The 19,711-nt window shown below is 38.2% G+C and overlaps 1 protein-coding gene across 1 annotated transcript in view; it reads left to right on the forward strand.

Annotated features, from left to right (window-relative positions):
* The window catches only part of CMC1 (C-X9-C motif containing 1), an 85,547-nt gene that overhangs the window by 62,626 nt on the left and 3,210 nt on the right, over positions 1-19,711 (forward strand). Inside the window, exon 5 of the mRNA XM_042954384.1 lies at positions 19,494-19,584. Within this exon, the coding sequence (XP_042810318.1) occupies positions 19,494-19,584 (91 nt within the window). The remainder of the gene's footprint in view (positions 1-19,493; positions 19,585-19,711) is intronic.

Consider the following 19,711-nt stretch of genomic DNA (forward strand, 5'->3'; position numbering starts at 1 on the left):
AATGTCATGCTGAGGCTCCTTAAACAGTTGGTCGGTTACCCTTGTAACCATGTAATATTTTATACTAAAACCAGAAGACCTAGGAAGTAACTTTGTTTGACATAAAAAAAAAATGATGATTCTCTAGTTTTAAAGTTTGTATATTTTGAGAAAGCTTAATGTCAGCAAAGCAGCTGCTGTTTGAATTTACTTTGTAAAACACTGAATTATTCATTTCCATAAACAAAACTTCCTTAGTAATTATTTAGCATTAATTTATTTCTCTTTATTTCAATCAACCCTGTTGACATTCTGTTTTAAAATTAAAAATATTCTTTGTGGAATCTAACAAATAGGACTTCGTGACAGCTACTCTCTCTACTTTTTTCTCATGACGGAAAATTTCCAAATCCTTTTTTTATTTTTATACTTTAAATATTTTATATTTTACTTTTATTATCTCAATGAAAGTTACTAGCAAATATAGAACAAAAGTAAAATTATTATTTGGCAGCATCTTTTAAATAGCTTAAGACCAACCTCCATGTTGTTGACCTGTTAGTTTTTGCCATAATGCTTTTTGCATGAGTATAATTAATCGCTCTTATATTGGATTCTGGGAATGTAAAAATTATTAGATGTATTTTAATGAGTTTTTCATTTTATCCTTTGTTCTCACAGATTGCTTAATAGACTACTTTTGGGGGGGGGGGAATAGAGATTGCTGTTTTACATTTCTTGGAATTCTGCTATCTTCACGATGGTTGGAGTAGTCCTTTAAATTTTGTGCTGCCTTTCAAGTAGGCTGACCGTGAGATGAGTCCTTTCACTACCTTCGAACTGGTATCATTAGCCATTGCGCATGCCCTCTTTAGCCAGTTAGTCTGTTACTGTCATGTGATATTTGTTGTCGTTTTTTTCGTAATTGCGGTTTTGTTTTGTATTGTTTAACATTTTAAGTGTGTCATTGCTTTGCGGAGCCACTGGACATTTTTGAAGGCAGCAAACTTTGTTAGTTTACCGAGCGTCTGGTAATTTAGTATACCAGGAAAAGAAACCCCTTTATTTTATAAAGTAGCGTCCATCAAAGGGAACACTCTTATCTCAAGTGCTTCTTGGAGCATAATTTAGAGAGAAGACTTAGCCTGAAGGAACTGTAAACTGTCAGTTAGGGCCCATTTTGATTCCTTGTAGTTGGTTCCTGAAGGGAAGTAAACGTGCTAAGTCTATCATGACCAAGATGGCTTTTCATGACACCGTGGAAAGGATGAGGCCTGGAGAGTTAGAGACTGGGGAGTCTGCCTTTAATTCCTCGCCTCTAGGGCTATGGTTATTTAGAATAATTATGAAACAACGGCTGTAGTAGTTGTTGGGTGATAGTAGTTTTTGAAGGGATAACCTCATGTGCATAATTATTCTAGTGAAGTGTTCAAGAAAGCCTTTCACGTCTATGACACAGACCATCAGCTTTCAACCAGGAGCCATTGTGCAGACATATTTTGTTTTTCCTCTGTGCAGTGTCTTTGAAAACAAAGTTAGCTAAACTATTGAAAATTACAGCATTTTACATAAAACAAAAATTCCAGCCTAAAAAAAGGTATAAATCCTCAGATCTGGTAATGATGTTTCCATTCCTGCAAGGAAGATAGTTCTACTGTACCTTTAAACAGGGGGGCATGTGCATTGGTCCATTATAGTCTTTCTGCTTGTACTGTTACTTTCTCTCTCTCTTTCCCTTTCTCTTTCTCCCTCTGTCTCTGTCTCTCTGTCTCTCTGTCTCTCTCTCTCTCTCTCTCTCTATATATATATAATGTTTACCAATATTTGTGTGTCTGTGTGCGTGTGTGTGTATGTATATATATATGTATATATACATACACACACACACACACATATATATATATATATATATATATATATATATATATATGTATATATATATTCTTTGTATATATACATAATAAATATTTCTCCAAAAATGTGTTTTGGTCATAAGAAAATCAAACTGAAATGTCTGTGTGGTTCAACAAAAATAGAACCTAGTCTTTCATGAAAACAAAGAATATCCTTTTGTGTATAACATGCAAATGGCCCAACTTCCAAGTTGCATCCATGCATGCAAGTTGTACAGGCAGCCCAGCATCAGATTCTGTTTCTTCGGAGAGATTCCTATCTTAACATAAAATCTAAATTTTAATGCCCTTAGCTACGGTCTGTAACTTCTGTGGCTGTTTCACATAGGGTATGAATTTTGGAAGTTTTTATTTCGAGACTAATTTGCATAACTTTTGGTTCTTCATGTTCTTTTCTATGAATAGATATATCTAAGACACCTGAAAAGGTACATCTAAGGTAGGTAACATCTATGAGTTATTTAGTAGTAGTAATAACCCATTTTGTGAGGTTTGAGAATAATGTATGTGAAATATATTTTTTACGTAAATATATCTTCATATATAAAGTATTTTATAAAAGTACTTTATATGTGGCATATACATAGTATATATTAAATATCTAATGCACAATGGCACACACTAAGTATTCTCTAAATTGTAGTAGTATTTTCAATTCTAACAGTACATTAACTGTGATTTTGCTTTGCTTCAGTGTATTTGAAATTTGAAAATTTTCTGTCATTTTCCTCTGAGTTACTGAGTTTGCTACCAAGCAAAGCAATACTTTGTATTCAGTTACTCCAACAAATAATTTGACTTTACTCCGTCTTAAATTTGAAGTGACATTAAGGAAGAAAGAGGAGGAAAATCTATTAGTCTCTTCAGTAGTAAGAGTTACAAATATGTAAGCATTTGGTTCTGTTAGGATTCACTAATTTTTACCCTGTCTAGCAAGAATGGGTCAGTATGTCTTTTTTCTGGAAAAGTCACGTTTGGTTGTCTTTAGGTAGGTGCATGTTTTTTGGAGAACACAGTGGTAGAAAGAGTTTGATTTTAAACGAACTGTGTCTGCCCATCTTACAAATATCTATACCTGGAATAAGACTCTTCTCTCAGAGTGATCAGTCTTTAGTAAAAACATGTTCCTAACTACTTGAGCTGATAAATAGTGAGGTTTGTTTTAAAGAAGTCAAGTTTACTTTATGTCAATTTTCTATTTGCCCTGTATAAGATATATTTAATTACTTTATTCCATCTCTGTGTTCAAATTAATCAGATTCTGCTACATATCGGTGCTCAAATTAGAATAATTCTTTAATCAACTGTGTTATCCATGCCATGGTAGACTAGAATAGAAAAGCTACTCTTGGCATATTGAAGATGCGTGCATTTTATTTTCTATTGTAATTTAAAAGTAAAATCAGAAATATTGATTTCTACTTGACTGGAGAGATGATTTAGTTTGAATATCAGTCTGATCTTAATCAGGTGAGAATTAATTGAGTTGGATGTATTAGATATTCAGTGATGTTAACTGAACCATGATCAATCTAGAGAGAAGCTTTCTTTTGTACTATGTTAGAATTATCAAATAGCTCATGCACTACGATGTGAAATAATCTTTTCGTGTTCATCATCCTACCTTCTTGTCTCATTAAATGCACCACTAAATTCATTCTGTACACAAACTAATTTTTAAAGTAGCAAGCTAATAATAAATCACAATTTAATAGAAAATTAAAAGCATAATAATTTTGTCATAAAACGCTATTGTTGTCAGAATTTTATCCTGTTCTGTTTTCTGGTGCCTAAGGTTAAAGCCAAGCAATTAAACTTCTGCTTTCCAAGTATACCTGGGACCTAAAACAGAACAAAACAAAACAAAAACCTTAGTTTTACTTTTTTTTAATGTTCGACATTGCAAGAATAAAGTGAGCAATACAGAATTATTCAATGTATATTTCTAGAAATAAAATTGGAATCTGTAGCATTACATTGGTCTGAAATGTGGCATGGGCTTTTCATTTATTTTAAGAGTGTGATAACAATATCATAAGTGTTGTGAAAATATAAATGGTGAGATAACACCTCCATAGGACTTACTCTTAAGTAGTAACATTGTAAAGTCTTTAAATAAACTGCAGCCAGAACTGAAAGGATCGATTTGCCTTGTTGACTAGGGATACTATACTTATTAAATGTCTAATTAAATTTAGCATAATATGTCTTTTATTCTCTTTTTTTTCTTCTTCTTCTTAAAACTGAGAATTTGGACCTATTTATGAGTAAGGTAGCACGTGTTATTGTCAGATTTCTTTCGTTTTGGCAGTTTTTGTGACTGTGTCAAATTACAAGAAAGCCAGTAGTGTGACTTTTGATAGTGTCATTTTACCTTGGAATGGTGCTTTTCGTTTGGCATCGGTATAATGGGAATAGGAGGATCTATGTAGCTATTTGGTGAAAAGGAATGTCCAAATTTGTATTTGAGAACAAGTCACATTTAATGAAATTAAGGCCTATGTGCAGAAATATCCCCAGAGTGTGAGGAACGGATGTTCTCAGTGATACACAGAAGGGTCGCCGCTAAGTTGTTGCTGAGCAGAGTTCAGGGAAAAGCACTTGCTTCAGAAGGAAGTTGCACGCATTGTAGTTTTTCGTGCTGCTCAGCAAAGCTGCTCATCAAAGCCGAAGCTGGACTCCACTCCTCCACCCAAAGCTATTGCTTGCTTGCTTGCTTGCTTTTTTTCAATTACATTTGGGAAGGTTGACCCATGTGTAGACTACCCAAACACAGTACAGATGTGTTTCTTTATTTCTTGGCCCCCCGATCCCTGCTTTTCCTCCTCTGAAGCAACCACGATGACCAGTTTCTTACTTGCTATTCCACAGCCATTTTGTGTCTGTGTAAACATCTGTCTATATAGATACAATACACATGCGCACGTACACAAATGTGTGTGGATTCTAAACAGAAATGGTCACACGCTCTACCGTGTGGTGCTGCGCCTTAGCTGTTTTGCATTTTGAGTTCTAGAGATCATTCCCTATCAGTGTACTTTCTTTTAGTGGCTGCATAGTATTTCACAGAACCGTGTTTCTGCTTTGGTTGTTGATGTGACTGTATTCGAGGAAAAGAAAGCTGATAAGTGGCTTTCACTGGTGTCAAAGGCTATTTTTTGCTTGGGTAAAAATATTTTTGGCTTTAGCTAAGAGAAGACCAGAGTGGGGAATGGCTAGTGATGTGTCATTCTTGTAATGACTCCCTACAAAGGATTTTTGTTATATATTTATATACATACTTTTGTTAAGACATAGCCATAGTTATTTTCATATTTGAATTGCCTACTGTGTTAGAATTTGAAAAACCTGCCGTCCTTACAGATGTTGTTTTATAAGGGAGGCGCCGAGCTCTTTTAGATCCTTTTGGGAGCAAAGCAAGATGTTAAAAACATGAATAAATTTGACAAACCAGAAGATTATGAGGAGCGTGACCACGTTTTGTCAGTAATCTGGAAATGATGTCCAATAAGGAGGAGGGAACAGCTTTCACACTGGCTCTGAACCAGGACAAGGGAACAACAGGGATGTTATTTCCTGTAGTGTTTGATGAGGAAGCAGCATTAGATTTACTGGTTTTTCCCCTAGGCTATAAATCCTTCCCCCAACATGCCACACACCTGCAACACGCACGCAACACGCACACGCGCAGGAGCTGGCTACCTTGGGAGATAAGGACTTTTTTGTCACAGTTTAAACAGAGAGATGGATTAACAAGGATCTTCTGCATCGAGCAAGAGTTCAGATTAAGTGGCCCGTGAAGTCCTTCCCACTCTGACCGTTTCAGTCCCAGAAGTTTGGAACAAGGCAGCTCATCCTTCCGTGGACCCTCCATGAATTGTGGTAAATGGCCACTGGTGGCTCATATTCCTCCCCCCAGAGGAGGCTGTAAAACCTCTAGCAAAAATGAAAAAGCACAGGAGGCTAGTCTGTTGCCTGTATAGCTTGCGTTATTAAAAGCATTTGATCCTACTTTTGTGTGGTCCTGCTTCTCCTTAGGGGAGGGAGAGGGCAGAGCGTCCACCAGGAGATGGCAGGGGAGCCTAGAAGGACCCGTGTTCAGAGGCGGGCCGCTTGGTTAGCCGCTTTGACCAGTGCCTGTTAATGAACGGGTCTTTTAACGTTGGAGCCTGTGAGGGAGCAAAGAGGAAACGTGTAACAAAAATGGATGGTACGAACCAAGCTCATTCGCCTCTCTTTCTCTTGCTTTGTCACCTGAAGCCTCCACCTCTGCTGTTATTCACGATCGTGGATTCTGCGATCTGGGGAGACTTAAAGCACCTCTTACATGCAGTCTTTTTACAAAGGGGGGGTGGTTTGATGCTTTCCTCAGCAACACTAGGCTATGCTAATGTCTACCTTTCAAATCTGGTAGCGCTTAAACTCTGAAACACCGAATTTAGCATTTCATGAGGTTCCCTTCGGAGAAGCCACTTTCTAACGTGCAAAATCCTCATTTTAAATATTTACATTTTATAGGAATTCTAGAAAACGGGTGGGGCCAGAGAGCAAGGAAGGTATCTGATGTTACCTTATTTCAGGTGATTGCTAAGTAGCATAAAACCGAGCAACAAGCTGCACTGTATTTTTTCGTGTGGTGATGATAGGGTGTGCTGAGCCACCCGTCACCCAGGTCTCGGTTGTGACCTCATGTGAGCTGACTGGCTTGGGTTTAGTCTGTTTTGTGACCATGGAAATTTCAGCCAGGTGTGGAGGTCTTTCTTGTGTTCTTATCATGGAAGGAGTAGGTGGGATTTGACAGTAGTTACGGGTGTTTTTCCAGAATTAGTAAAGGCCTGGTCCAAGCTCTATGCCAAGCTCTGTGCCAAGCTCTATGATCTTGGAAATGTGACATCAACCTAAAGGTCAGTTTCCTCATCTGGTAAATGAACATAAGAATAGTGCTTATCTAGTGGTGCTTCTATATAAAATTCAAGTGAGCTAATAAATGTGCTTGGCATAGTTTCTGGTACGTAATAAATAACCAGTGTATTTCAGTTGCCATTATCATTTTATTCTTACTGCTGTTATCAACACCTTTAAATACCTTGGAAAAAATTAGGAAGGTACATGGGAAAATGGGAAAACAAAACAAACGGCTTCCTGAAATCAGTTTCTTCTAGTGGAGAAATGAGTTAAGAACCATTTTACGTATCTATTTATTACTTATTTTTTACAGCTTTATACATAATTTATTTTTTAAATTTAATTTAAACAATTTTAATTCCGGTGTAGACAACACATGGTGTTCTATTGATGTCAGGGGTACAATACAGTGAAGCAACAGTTCTGTACATTGCTCAGTGCTTGTCAAGATAAGTGTACTCTTAATGCCCTTCACTTGTTTTGCACACCCCCCCCCCCGCCGATAACCATCAGTTTGTTCTCTAGAGTTAAAATCTGTTTTTTTGGTTTGTCTCATTTTACCTTTGATAATTTGTTTCTTAAATTCCACATCCAAGCAAATTCATATGGTATTTTTCTTTCTCTGACCTTTTTTGTTCATTATATTATTTGTATAACATTATAATCTATAGCATATACTCTCTAGATTCATCCATGCTGTTGCAAATGGCAAGATTTCATTCTTTTTTGTGGCAGAATAAATTTCCTCTGTGTGTGTGTGTGTGTGTGTGTGTGTGTACGTACACACCACATCTTCTTTATCCGTTTAGTTATCCACAGGCACTTGGGCTGCTTCCATAATTTGGTTATTGTACATCATGCTGTAGTAAGCCTAGGGGGGCATGTATCCCTTCCGATTAGTGTTTATGTAGTTTTTGGGTAAACACCCAGTAGTACAACTGATGGATCATATGGTCTTTCTGTTTTTAATCTTCAAAGGAACCTCCATACTGTTTTCTACAGTGCCTGCACCAGTTTGCATTCCTACCAGCAGTGCACGAGGGTTCCTTTTTGTCCACATCCTTGTCAACATGTTGTTTCTTTAGTTTTTGATTTTAGCCATTCTGACAGGTGTCAGTGATATCTCATTGTAGTTTTGATTTGCATTTTCCTGATGATGAGTAATGCTGAGTATCTTTTCTTGTGTCTTGTGGCTATCTGTATGTCTTCTTTGGAGAAATGTCTGTTCGTGTCTTCTGCCCATTTTTTAATCAGATTATTTGGGTTTTGTTGGTGTTGAGTTGTAGAAGTTCTTTATATATTTTGGATACTGACCCTTTATTGGATAGGTCATTTGCAAATATCATTTCCCATTCAGTAGGTTGTCTTTTAGTTTTGTTGATTGTTTCCTTTCCTGTGCAGAAGCTTTTTATTTTGATATAGTCTCAGTAGTTTATTTTTGCTTTTATTTCCCTTGCCTCAGGAGGCATATCCAGAAAAACATAGCTACAACCAGTGTGAGAGAAATTACTGCCTGTGCTCTCTTCTAGGATTTTTATGGTTTCAGGTCTTTAATCCATTTTGAGTTTATTTTTGTGTATGGTGTAAGAAAGTGGTTCATTTTCATTCTTTTGCATCTTGCTGTACAGTTTTTCTGACACCATTTGTGGAAGAGAGTGTCATTTTCCTATTGCATATTCTTTCCAGCTTTGTCAAAGGTTAATTGACCATATGAGTGTGGGTTTATTTCTGGGCTCTCTATTCTTTTCCTTTGGTCTGTATGTTTATTTTTATGCCAGAGCCATACTGTTTTGATTACTACGGCTTTGCAGTATAAATTGAAATCTGGGATTGTGGCACGTAGTTTTGTTTTCTTTTTCAAGATTGCTTTGGTTGTTTGGGGCCTTTTGTGGTTTCATACAAATTTTAGGATTGTGTGAAAAATGTTGTTGGTATTTTCACAGAGATTGTGTAAAGTCTGTAGATGGCTTGGGGTAGTACAGACATTTTAACAATGTTTGTTTTCCCAATCTGTGAGCATAGGATGTCTTTCCATTTGTTTCTGTCTTCAATTTCTTTCATCAGTGTTTTATAGCTTTCAGGGTTTATAGTTTTTGGTGCAGATGCAAATGGGATTGTTTTCTTATTTGCTCTGTTAGCTCCTTCATTATTAGTGTATAGAAATGCAACAGACTTCTTTAAATTGATTTTGTATCCTGTGACCTTGCTGAACTCAGTTACCAGTAAGATTTTGGGGGGAGTATTAAGGGTTTTCTATATACAGTATCATGTCATCTGCAAATAGTGAATGTTTTACTTCTTCCATACTGATTTGGATGCCTTTTATTCCTTTTTCTTTTCTGATTGCTGCAGATAGGACTTCCAGTACTATGTCGAATAAAAATGGTGAGAGTGGACATCCTTGTCTTGTTCCTGATCTTAGGGGAAAAGCTGTCAGTTTTGCACTGCTGAATAAGATGTTAGCTTGGGACGCCTGGGTGGCTCAGTCAGTTAAGTGTCCAACTTTGGCTCAGGTCGTGATCTCATGGTTTGTGAGTTTGAGCCCTGTGTCAGGCTGTGTGCTGACAGCAGGCCTGGAGCCTGCTTCTGATTCCCCCTCTCTGCCCCAACCCCACTTGTGCTCTGTTTTTCTCTCTCAAAAATAAACATTAAAAAAAATATATATTAGCTGTAGGTTTTTCATATATGGCCTTTATAATATTGAGGTATATTTCCTCTAAATCTACTTTGTTGAGAGTTGTCATGAATGAATGTTGTACTTTGCCAGATGCTTTTTTCTGCATCTATTGATGATCATATGGTTTTTATCCTTTCTCCTATTGGTGTGAGGTATCACATTGATTGATTTGCAAATATTGAGCCACCCTTACATCTCAGGAATAAATCCCACTTGATCCTGGTGAGTGATTTTTTTAAATGTATTGTTGGATTCAGTTTACTAATATTTTGTTGAGCATTTTTGCATCTATGTTCATCAGAGGTATTTTCGTGTAGTTCCCTTTTTTTGGGTAGTGTCTTTATCTGGTTTTGATATCAGGGTGATGCTGGCCTCACAGAATGAATTTGGAAGCTTTCTTTCCTTTTCCATTTTTTGTAATAGTTTGAGAAGAATAGGTATTAACTCTTCTTTAAATGTTTGGTAAAATTTACCCATGAAGCTGTATGGTCTTGGACTTTTGTTTATTGGGAGTTTTTTGATTAGTGATTCCATTTCATTACTGGTAGTCAGTCTGTTCAAATTTTCTATTTCTTCCTTGTAGGTTATAGATGACTAGGAATTTCTCTGTTTCTTCTAGGTTGTCCAGTTTGTTGCCATATAATTTTTCATAATACTGTCTTATAATTATTTGTATCTCTGTGGTATTGGTTGTTATTTCTTCTCTTTTCTGATTTTATTTGAGTATTTTTCTTTAAGTTTATTAATTTCAAGAGAGAGAGAGCACACAGGTGGGGAAGGGGCAGAGAGAGAGGTGGTGGGTAGAGTGAATCCCACGTAGACTCTGCAACACCAGCACAGAGCCCAGTGCGTGGCTCAAACCCATGAACTATGAGATCATGACCTGAGTTGAAGTCAGACACTTAACTGACTGAGCCACCCAGGTGCCCCAGTGCTCTCTCTCTTTTTTTTTTTTTTTTGGATGAATCTGGCTGAAGTTTTATCAGTTCTTTTCAAAGAACCACCTCCTGGTTTCATTGTTCTATTGTTTGTTTTAGTTTCTATTTCATTTATTTGTGTTCTAATCTTTATTATATCTTTCCTTCTACTGGTTTTGGATTTTGTTCTTTTTCTAGCTCCTTGAGATGTATTAACAAGTTGTTTATTTTTCTTGCTTCTTGAGTTAGGCCCGTATTGCTACAAACTTCCCTCTTAGAACCACTTTTGCTGCATTCTAAAGATTTTGAACTGTTGGTTTTCATTTGTCTCCATACGTTTTTTTGAATTCTTCCTTGATTTCTAGGTTGACCCATTCATTGTTTAGTAACATGCAGTTTAATCTCCATTTATCTCTACTCTTTTCAGATTGTTGCTTGAAGTTTGTTTCTAGTTTCATAGCATTGTAGTCAGAAGAGACACATGGTATGACTTCAGTCTTTTTGGATTTGTCGAGACTTGTTTTGTGGCCTAATATTTGCTCTCTTCTGGAGAATATTCCATGTACACTTGAAAAGAATGTGTATTCTGCTGTATTCTGAATACATCTGTTAGGCCTGTCTGGTCCAATGTTATCATTCAAAGCCACTGTTTCCTTGTTGATTTTCTGTTTGGATGATCTGTCCATTGAAGTAAGTGGGGCATTAAAGTCCCCTACTATTATTGTATTACTATTGATTAATTCCTTTATATTATTAACTTTTATGTATTTGGGTCTTCCCATGTTAAGTGCATGAATATTTACAATTGTTATATCTTCTTGTTGAATTGTCCCCTTTATGATTATTGTCCTTTTTAGTCTGTTATTACAATCTTTGTTTAATGTCCATTTTGTCTGATAGAAGTATTGCTACCCTGACTTCCTTTCACATCCATTTGCATGATAAATGCTTCTCTGTTTCTTCACTTTCAATTTGCATGTGTCTTTAGATCTGAAATAAGTCTCTTGTAGGCAGCATATACATGGGTCTTGTTTTTTTATCCAGTCCATCACCCTATGTCTTTGGAGCCTTTAGTCCATTTACATTCAAAGTAATTATTTATAGGTATGTACTTATTGCTGTTTTGTTACTTATTTTATGGTTGTTTTTGTAGTTCTTTGTTCCATTCTTCCCTTGCTTTCTCACGGTTATTTGGCTTTCTTTAGTATTATATTTAGATTCCTTTCTCTTTATTTTTTGCCTAATACTGGTTTTTGATTTGGGGCTTGTGTATAACATCTTCTGCTATATGCTATATTAAGATGTATCTAACATCTTAACATATGCTATATTAAGTTTATGGTTGCTTGAGTTTGAACTCATTCTTTATACCTCTCCCCTCCACATTTAGATAAATGGTTTCATACATGACATCCTTTTATTTTGTGAGTCCCTTGACTGATTTTGACAGATACACATATTTTTACTGCTTTTGTGCTACTTTTCTTTACCTTCTTTTTTAACTTTTTTTTTTTTTTTTTTTTTTTTTTAGAGAGAGAGAATGAGCACATGAGCAAGGGAGAAGGACATAGGGAATGAGAATTGTAAGCAGGCTCCATGCTTAGTATGGAGCATGACATGGTGGGGCTCAATCCTACAACCGTGGCTTCATGATCTGAGCTGAAATCAAGAGTCCAATGCTCAACTAACTGAGCCACCCAGGTGCTTCTGTGCCCTCTACTTTTCTTATTCCTGCTTATGGTATTTCCTTTCCACTCAAGGAGTCCCCATTAACATTTCTTGTATGGCTGGTTTAGTGGTAACGAATTCCTTTAACTTCTGTTTGGGAAACTCTTTATCTCTCCTTCTATGCTGAATGATAGCTTTGCTGGATAGAGAAATCTCGGATGCAGGTTTTTTTTTCCTTTCAGCACTTTGAATATCATGGCACTCCCTTCTGGCCTGCAAAGTTTCTGCTAAAAAAATAGCTGATAGCCTTATGGGGTTGCCTTTGTATGTAACTGTTTTGTTTTCTCTTGGTGCTTTTAAAATTCTCTCTTCATTACTGCTTCTTGCCATTTTAATTATTCTGTGTCTTGTTGCAGAATTCCTTGGGTCAATTTTGTTGGTGGGGGCACTCTGTGCGACCTCAACCTAGATTTGTTTCCTTCCCCATATTTGGGAAATTTTCAGCTATTACTTCTTCAAGTATATTTTCTGCCCCCTTTTCTTTCTCTTACCTTTCTGATATCCCTATAATGTGGATGTTACTATATTTGATGGTGTCACTGAATTCCCTAAGTCTCTTTTCATTCTGTTTTTTTTTTTTTTTTTTTCTCTCATCCTGCTCAGCTTGATTGCTTTTCATTAGTCTGTCCTCTAGGTTACTGATTTATTCTTCTGCTTCCTTTAGTCTGTGATTTATTCTTATTTTTAATTTCATTTATTGAGGTCTGAATGATTCTTTTTTATGTTTTCTGTCTCTTTGTTAAGGGTCTCATTGAGGTCTTCTACTCTTTTCTCAAGTCCAGTGAGTATTTTTATGATTTATTACTTTAAGTTCTCTATCAGCCATGCTACTTTTCTCCATTTCCCTTAGGTATCTTGCTGTGATTTTGTTCCTTCATTTGGGACATTTTCCTTTGTCCTCAGTGTGTCTAACTCTGTTTCTGTGTGTCAGGAAACTCAGCTATGTTTCCAGCTCTTGAAAGAATGGCCTAATGACTAGGAGGTCCTGTAGTGCCCTGCAGTGCGGCATCCCCTGTTCACCACAACCTGGCACTTCAGGGGTGTCTCCTGTGTGTGTCGTGTGCACCCTGGTGTTACGGTTTGGCCCCTTTTCCTTCGGTTCATTTGTCTACAGTAGCTCTCTTTGCCTGTTGTGGACAGGGTTTGGTCTCTGTGGTGTTCGTGGGCCAGTCGGGGGCCACCTTGGACTTGAGTTGAGTCAGAACAGGCGTCTGTCAGAGATACAGTAGCACCAACTGCAGGGTGCTTTCCCTGTGTTGCCCCGAGAATCTTTTGGTGGGTGGGTGGGACCTGCAGTCAGACTCCTGCCTGCCCCCACCCCACTGCTGGAGTTGCATTCGGACTAGTGTGTGTGGTTATCTTCCCCTCTCCCCAGGACAGGAGTCCCTTTGGAGTGGTACTGGCCCCTGTCACAGCTACTTACACAGTTGAAGCTTGTGGTGCTGCTTTGGATGGGTTCCGGCCAAGAGCTTTGGAGGGAGCAGCTCTGCAGAAGCTTGCTCTAGCGGGAGGGGGGATGGCGTACTAGTAGCAAGTTAGGTGGCCAGTGATGTGCCAGGCTCGTTCCCACAGGTGGCCCTGTGTTTATTTTAGGCGATGGGGGGAGGGAAATGGTTCTACCAGTTCCTTTGTCCCTGGAGGAGTCCCCCAGCCATCTGTGTCCCTCCAGGACAGGCTCCGAGATGAGTGAAATAACTCTCCCTTCTCTATGCCCCAATTTTCAAACTTCTGCTTCCATGCTGCATCTCAAGGACTCTTTGTTGTACTGTCTCTTTAAGGATGAGGGACTCCGTTTTCTCTTGCCCTCTCAGCTCTCCCAGAGCTTGAACCTGCTGATTTTTAATATTCCTGGTGTTAAGCTCTGCTAATTCTAAGAACTCATGAAATTTGGCCCCTTTGGTTTTCAAAGCCAAATGTTATGGGGATTTTTCTTTCCCATGTGGGATCCCCAGTGTAAGAGTTTGTTTCTTTTCCCTTCCCATAACCCCGGCATCCCTCCCTCCAATGGACAGTCCCACAAGTCCATTTAGTTCCTGACTGTGTCTTCACGCTTCCTACCCTCTTTGAGGTGGGCTCTTCTCTACACTTCAGTGTGGGGTTTGTTCTGCCAGTCTTGGGGACATTTTCTGGGTCTTTTACACTGATGTGAATGTTATCTAGTTGTATCCGTGGGACAACATGAGCTTCGAATCTTCCTATTCTACAGTCCTCCCCAGAACATCTCCAGGAACCATTGTAGATCCTGGACAGGGTCATATGTGTCATTTATTTGTCATTGTCCTTTGGCTTTCCATAAGTAGAAGTCATCTCTGTTCCAAGTGTTACATACTAAATGCTTTTTTTTGGAATCACATCTTATTGCCATTAATTTATATTCTAATAAATAGAGATAATAAATCTTGAGTATTCCCCTTAAGCTTTTTAATTTCTTTTAAATACTAGATTTTTGCAAATATCTTCTCCCATTCAATAGGTTGCCTTCTCATTCTGTTCATGGTCTCCTTTGCTGTGCAAAAGCTTTTTATTTTGATGTAGTCCCAATAGTTTATTTTTGCTTTTGTCTCCCTTGCCTCAGGAGAGAGATCTAAAAACAATGTTGCCAAGGCTGATGTCAAAGAGGTTACTGCTAATGTTTCTTCTAGAAGTTCTATGGTTTGAGGTCTCACATTGAGGTCTTTAGTCATCCATTTTGAGTTTATTTTTGTGTATGATGTAAGAAAGTGGTCCAGTTTCATCCTTTTGTATGTAGCTGTTCAGTCTTCCCAGCACCATTTGTTGAAGAGACTTTTTCCCATTGCATATTCTTGCCTCTTTTGTCAAAGATTAATTGACCATATAAATGTGGATTTATTTCTGGGCTCTCTGTTCTGTTTAATTCATCTATGTTTTTCTGCCCATACCATAGTGTTTTGATTATTAAAGCTTTATAGCATATCTTTAAATCTGGAATTGTGATCTAGCTTTGTTATTCTTTCTCAAGATTGCTTTGTCTGTTCAGGTTCTTGTGTGGTTCTGTATCAGTATTAAGGTTATTTGTTCTCATTCTGTGAAAAATGCTGTTGGTATTTTGGTAGGGTTTTCATGAAATCTGTAGGTTGCTTTGTGTAGTATGGGTATTATAACAATATTTGTTCTTCCAATTCATGAGCATGGGATATCTTTCCATTTGTTTGTGTCGTCTTCAGTTTCTTTCATCAGTGTTTTATGATTTTCAGGTTACAAGTCTTTCACCTGCTTGGTTAAGTTTATTCCTAAATATTTTGTTCTTTTTGGTGCGGTTGTAAGTGGGATTCTTTTAATTTCTCTTTCTGTTAAATCATTATCAGTGGATAGAAACCCAGCCAATTTCTATGTGTTAGTTTTGTATCCTGCAAGTTTACTGAATCAGTTTATTAATTCTAACAGTTTTTTGGTGGAGACTTTAGGGTCTTCTATATATAACATCATGTCATCTGCAAATAGTGACCGTTTTATTCTTCCTTCTGATTTGGATGCCTTTTATTTCTTTTTCTTGTCTGATTACTACAGCTAGGACTTCAGTACTGTGTTGAATAAAAGCGGTGAGACTGGACATCCTTGTCTTCTTCCTGATGGTAGAGGAAAAGCTCTTAGTTTTTCACCATTAAGTATGATGCTAGCCATGGGTTTTTCATGTGTCACCTTAGTATGTTGAGGTGCGATCCCTCTGAACCTACTTTGTTGAGAGGTTTTATTATAAACAGATGTTGTTGCATTTTGTCAGATGCTTTTTCTGCATCTGTTGAGATGATCATATGGTTTTTAATCCCTTTGTCTTGTTAATGTGATGTATCACATTGATTGATTTGTGAGTAATGACCCACTCTTGTATCTTTGGAATAAATCTCACTTGATTGTAGTGCATTTTTAAATGTATTGTTGAAATTGGTTTACTTATATATATATATATATTTTTTTTTTTTTCAGGATTTTTGCATCTATGTTCATCAGAGATATTGGCCCGTAGTTTTCCTTTTTTGTAGTGTTTTTTCTCTGGTTTTGGCATCAGGGTAATACTGGTTTTGTATCATGAATTTACAAGTTTTCCTTCCTCTTCTATTTTTGGAATAGTTTGAGAAGAATAGATATCATGTTCTTGACATTCTTTTTTAATATTTATTATTTATTATTTTTTATTTTAAAAAATTTTTTTTAACATTTATTTATTTTGAGACAGACAGAGAGCATGAACAGGGGAGGGTCAGAGAAAGAGGGAGACACAGAATCTGAAACAGGCTCCAGGCTCTGAGCTGTCAGCACAGAGCCCGACGTGGGGCTCGAACCCACAGACCGTGAGATCATGACCTGAGCCGAAGTCGGACGCTCAACCGACTGAGCCACCCAGGCGCCCCGATTTAATATTTACTTTTAAGAGAGACACAGAGTGTCTCTGAGTGGGGGAGTGGCAGTGAGGGAGAGAGGGAGACACAGAATCTGAAGCAGGCTCCAGGCTCTGAACTGTGAGCACAGAGCCCAACGTGGGGCTTGAACTCATGAACCACCAGATTATGACCTGAGCCGAAGTCGGACGCTGAATTGACTGAGCCACCCAGGCACCCCATGTTCTTGACATTTTTAAGAAAAAAGTCTTGAATGTTATCTTTAAAAGTACCTTTCTTTAAATTTTGAAATAACTTTTTTAGCAATCTCTCTGTTCTTACTGTTTACGGATTTTCATTTGTATTTCCTACAGATGTACTTAAATAAATGAAATTTTATTTTGATAATCTTTACTGGTAATTAATGTTAAATTATATATAGGCATACAAACTTTGTAACATTTAACATAACACTGAAAGGCAAAGAATTTAAATTGTCTTAGAGTACCATTCAGTTAGCAGGATTAGCAACATCATTATTATATGAGTGTATGCTAATACGGTATGAAAGAAAGATCCTCATTAAAATCTTGTTGCCAAACAAGTGACAAAAACCTCACAAACAGCTTGAGGCTTTGGGCCAGTCACAGTTATTCCTGAAGAGATTTGGACAAGTGTGAAAATATATAGACTGTGTCTTTATTGTGGTCAGAACACATAAATGGTATCTTGCATCAGTTCCTTACTAAGAACATTTTTATTCATATTAGGGAAAATGCATCTGAAAACAATACAGTGTCTAAGTATTCTGTTTTGAATCTATCAAATGTAAAAGTATTGGGTCTGTTATAACCCAGAAAGTGGGCTTTTTAATAGCCATTGTGTTTGTGTTTTCCAGAAAAGGAGGGTTTGATCAGCTAGCATATTTTCATTAGGCAAATTCAGGATGCTAATGATCTTTCTTCTAGACATTATCTAGAAGCATGAACTGGTCTGGTCTAGTGCCTTTATACCAAGGTTGGGTGATGCAGAGGAATAAGCTCATGGTTCTTCACCATGGAGCATGGCAATTCCCTTCAAGAATCCCTTACCCAGATTTAGTCACTTCTGGGTGAACTTTATGTACATACATTCCCTTCAGGATTTCCCAGGTCTTAGTTCTTATCTGGAATCATAACCGTTACTTATAGAAAGGTAGATCTTAGTATCATAATGTGAGTAGAGAATTTACATGTAGGGATGCTAATGACATTCCAGAGTGGAAGTTAATGGACTTTTTTGATAGCCATGTAGCCACCCCTCAGGTTCACCACTAATAATGAGCTGATTGTGAGTCTGATTTGCCTTTTGAGTTGTAGGGAGTCTTTAGTCAGAGAGCACAAAGGAAATTCCCTTGGTCTGATGTGGCTCATGAGCTCAGCTCATGTGCACAGAGAGGAACAAGAATATTTGTAGTTGTGGGGCGCCTGGGTGGCTCAGTCGGTTAAGCGGCTGACTTCAGCTCAGGTCACGATCTCGCGGTCCGCGAGTTCGAGCCCTGCGTCGGGCTCTGGGCTGATGGCTCAGAGCCTGGAGCCTGCTTCCGATTCTGTGTCTCCCTCCCTCTCTCTCTGCCCCTCCCCCGTTCATGCTGTGTCTCTCTCTGTCTCAAAAATAAATAAACGTTAAAAAAAAAATTAAAAAAAAAAAAAAAAGAATATTTGTAGTTGAAATGAACAAGATACCTGGCTGGGTTCAGGAGCCAGAAGGCCACCGGTGGGATTGCCACGGGTAGAGAACAAGCAGCTAAAGGAAGCTAATCCTGTGTGTCTTCGATGTGGAGTGTCACTGCGTGTCACCCACAGTTTCATGGGATCGCACACATGAAACTATTTGAATTAAAGTCATTTCCTGCATCTGTTGTCATTGTTCCTATCCTGCCACATATCCTTCAGAGCGTGCTGTGACGCTTCGCGTAGATACAAATGTCTGTGCTCTGGGACTCTTATCCCAGCACAGCCCCTCTCGTGAGTTTTTTATACATCTCATAAATCTCAGTTATTTCCAGTTTGCTTGCGGCTTGAAAATATTTTATTACATATTATGTGTCTTCATGGAGACCCCTGAATTACCTGCTTGCTTTGAGGTCATTATAAATTCTATTCTTTAGGAACTAGGAGGGTAAGGCATAGCTCAAGAAAAGAGAGCATTCTTGTTAACTTCGCATTAAAGGGGTTATAAAAGATACTCAGAAAACATTGTTTTACCTACAGCTTCTGTGAGGATGATCTCGTATTTAAGTCTGACATGGTTGGTTACTTGTAGCAGGTTGGAGATGGCAGAGCTGAAACTAGAGCAGCCGGTGGACAGGAGGAAGGACCAGGATAGTTAGGAGTAGCTGCGGCATGGCACGTGGTCCTGTGGCAGGAGTGAGGTGGGACCGAGTCCGACCCAAAGCAAACTGGATTATGGCACGAGGCTCTTCTGGGTTGGCAGTGCTGAGAAGGCAGGACACCAAGGGACCAGTACAATCTAAAAGGCAAACTACTAGAATGGGAACTTGACACAAAGCCGTTTGAGTTTTCAGGGGCGTCTAAGAGTTGCCTTGGGAATGGAGTGGGAGTTCTGTCATCAGAGATCAAGGCACCGTGGCAGCTTTGTCTTAAAGGGGGTGCCTTGACGCCATCGAAGACACGCGAAACTGGACGCCAGATGCCCGTGTCTGGAAACGGCTTCCCTTTTACTCTCCTTACTCATTTCTTGTGAAAGATCCCCTATTTCTGTTAGAAATCTCCCTTATTCTCTACGCCCCTTCTCTCTCCATGACGCCTCCTCAGAGGTCCTCTCTCCCCCCTTTCAGAGTTCCTTCTTTATTCCTGCAGAGTTAACGGCACTCGTCCGGTTCTGCCTTTTATTCAAGTGTGTGTCTTTTGTGGAGGGTGTGCCGTGTGCCAGGCACAATCTAGGTGATGGATGTTAAGTGGATGAATATTTTAGAGCTGTTGAAAATTGTGTTGATGTAACTGCAGTCTGTTTTGTTCTTTCCACATTTTTTCAGATTTTACCAAATGTTGCAAGGACTCTGGAATCCTTATGGTAGTAAAATGCCGAAAAGAAAATTCTGCATTGAAAGAATGTCTAACTGCTCAGTAAGTCATCACCCCATTGTTTATGCTTCTCTGTGTGTGTATGTGTGTAACGTATGTAGTAGGTAAGAGTGTGTTATTTAACTCATTACATGTAATGGGTCCTTTACTAGCCCCATCACATCTTTGG

The sequence above is a fragment of the Panthera leo genome, chromosome C2, assembly GCF_018350215.1.
Source record: "Panthera leo isolate Ple1 chromosome C2, P.leo_Ple1_pat1.1, whole genome shotgun sequence".
NCBI classification, from domain to species: Eukaryota; Metazoa; Chordata; class Mammalia; order Carnivora; family Felidae; genus Panthera; species Panthera leo.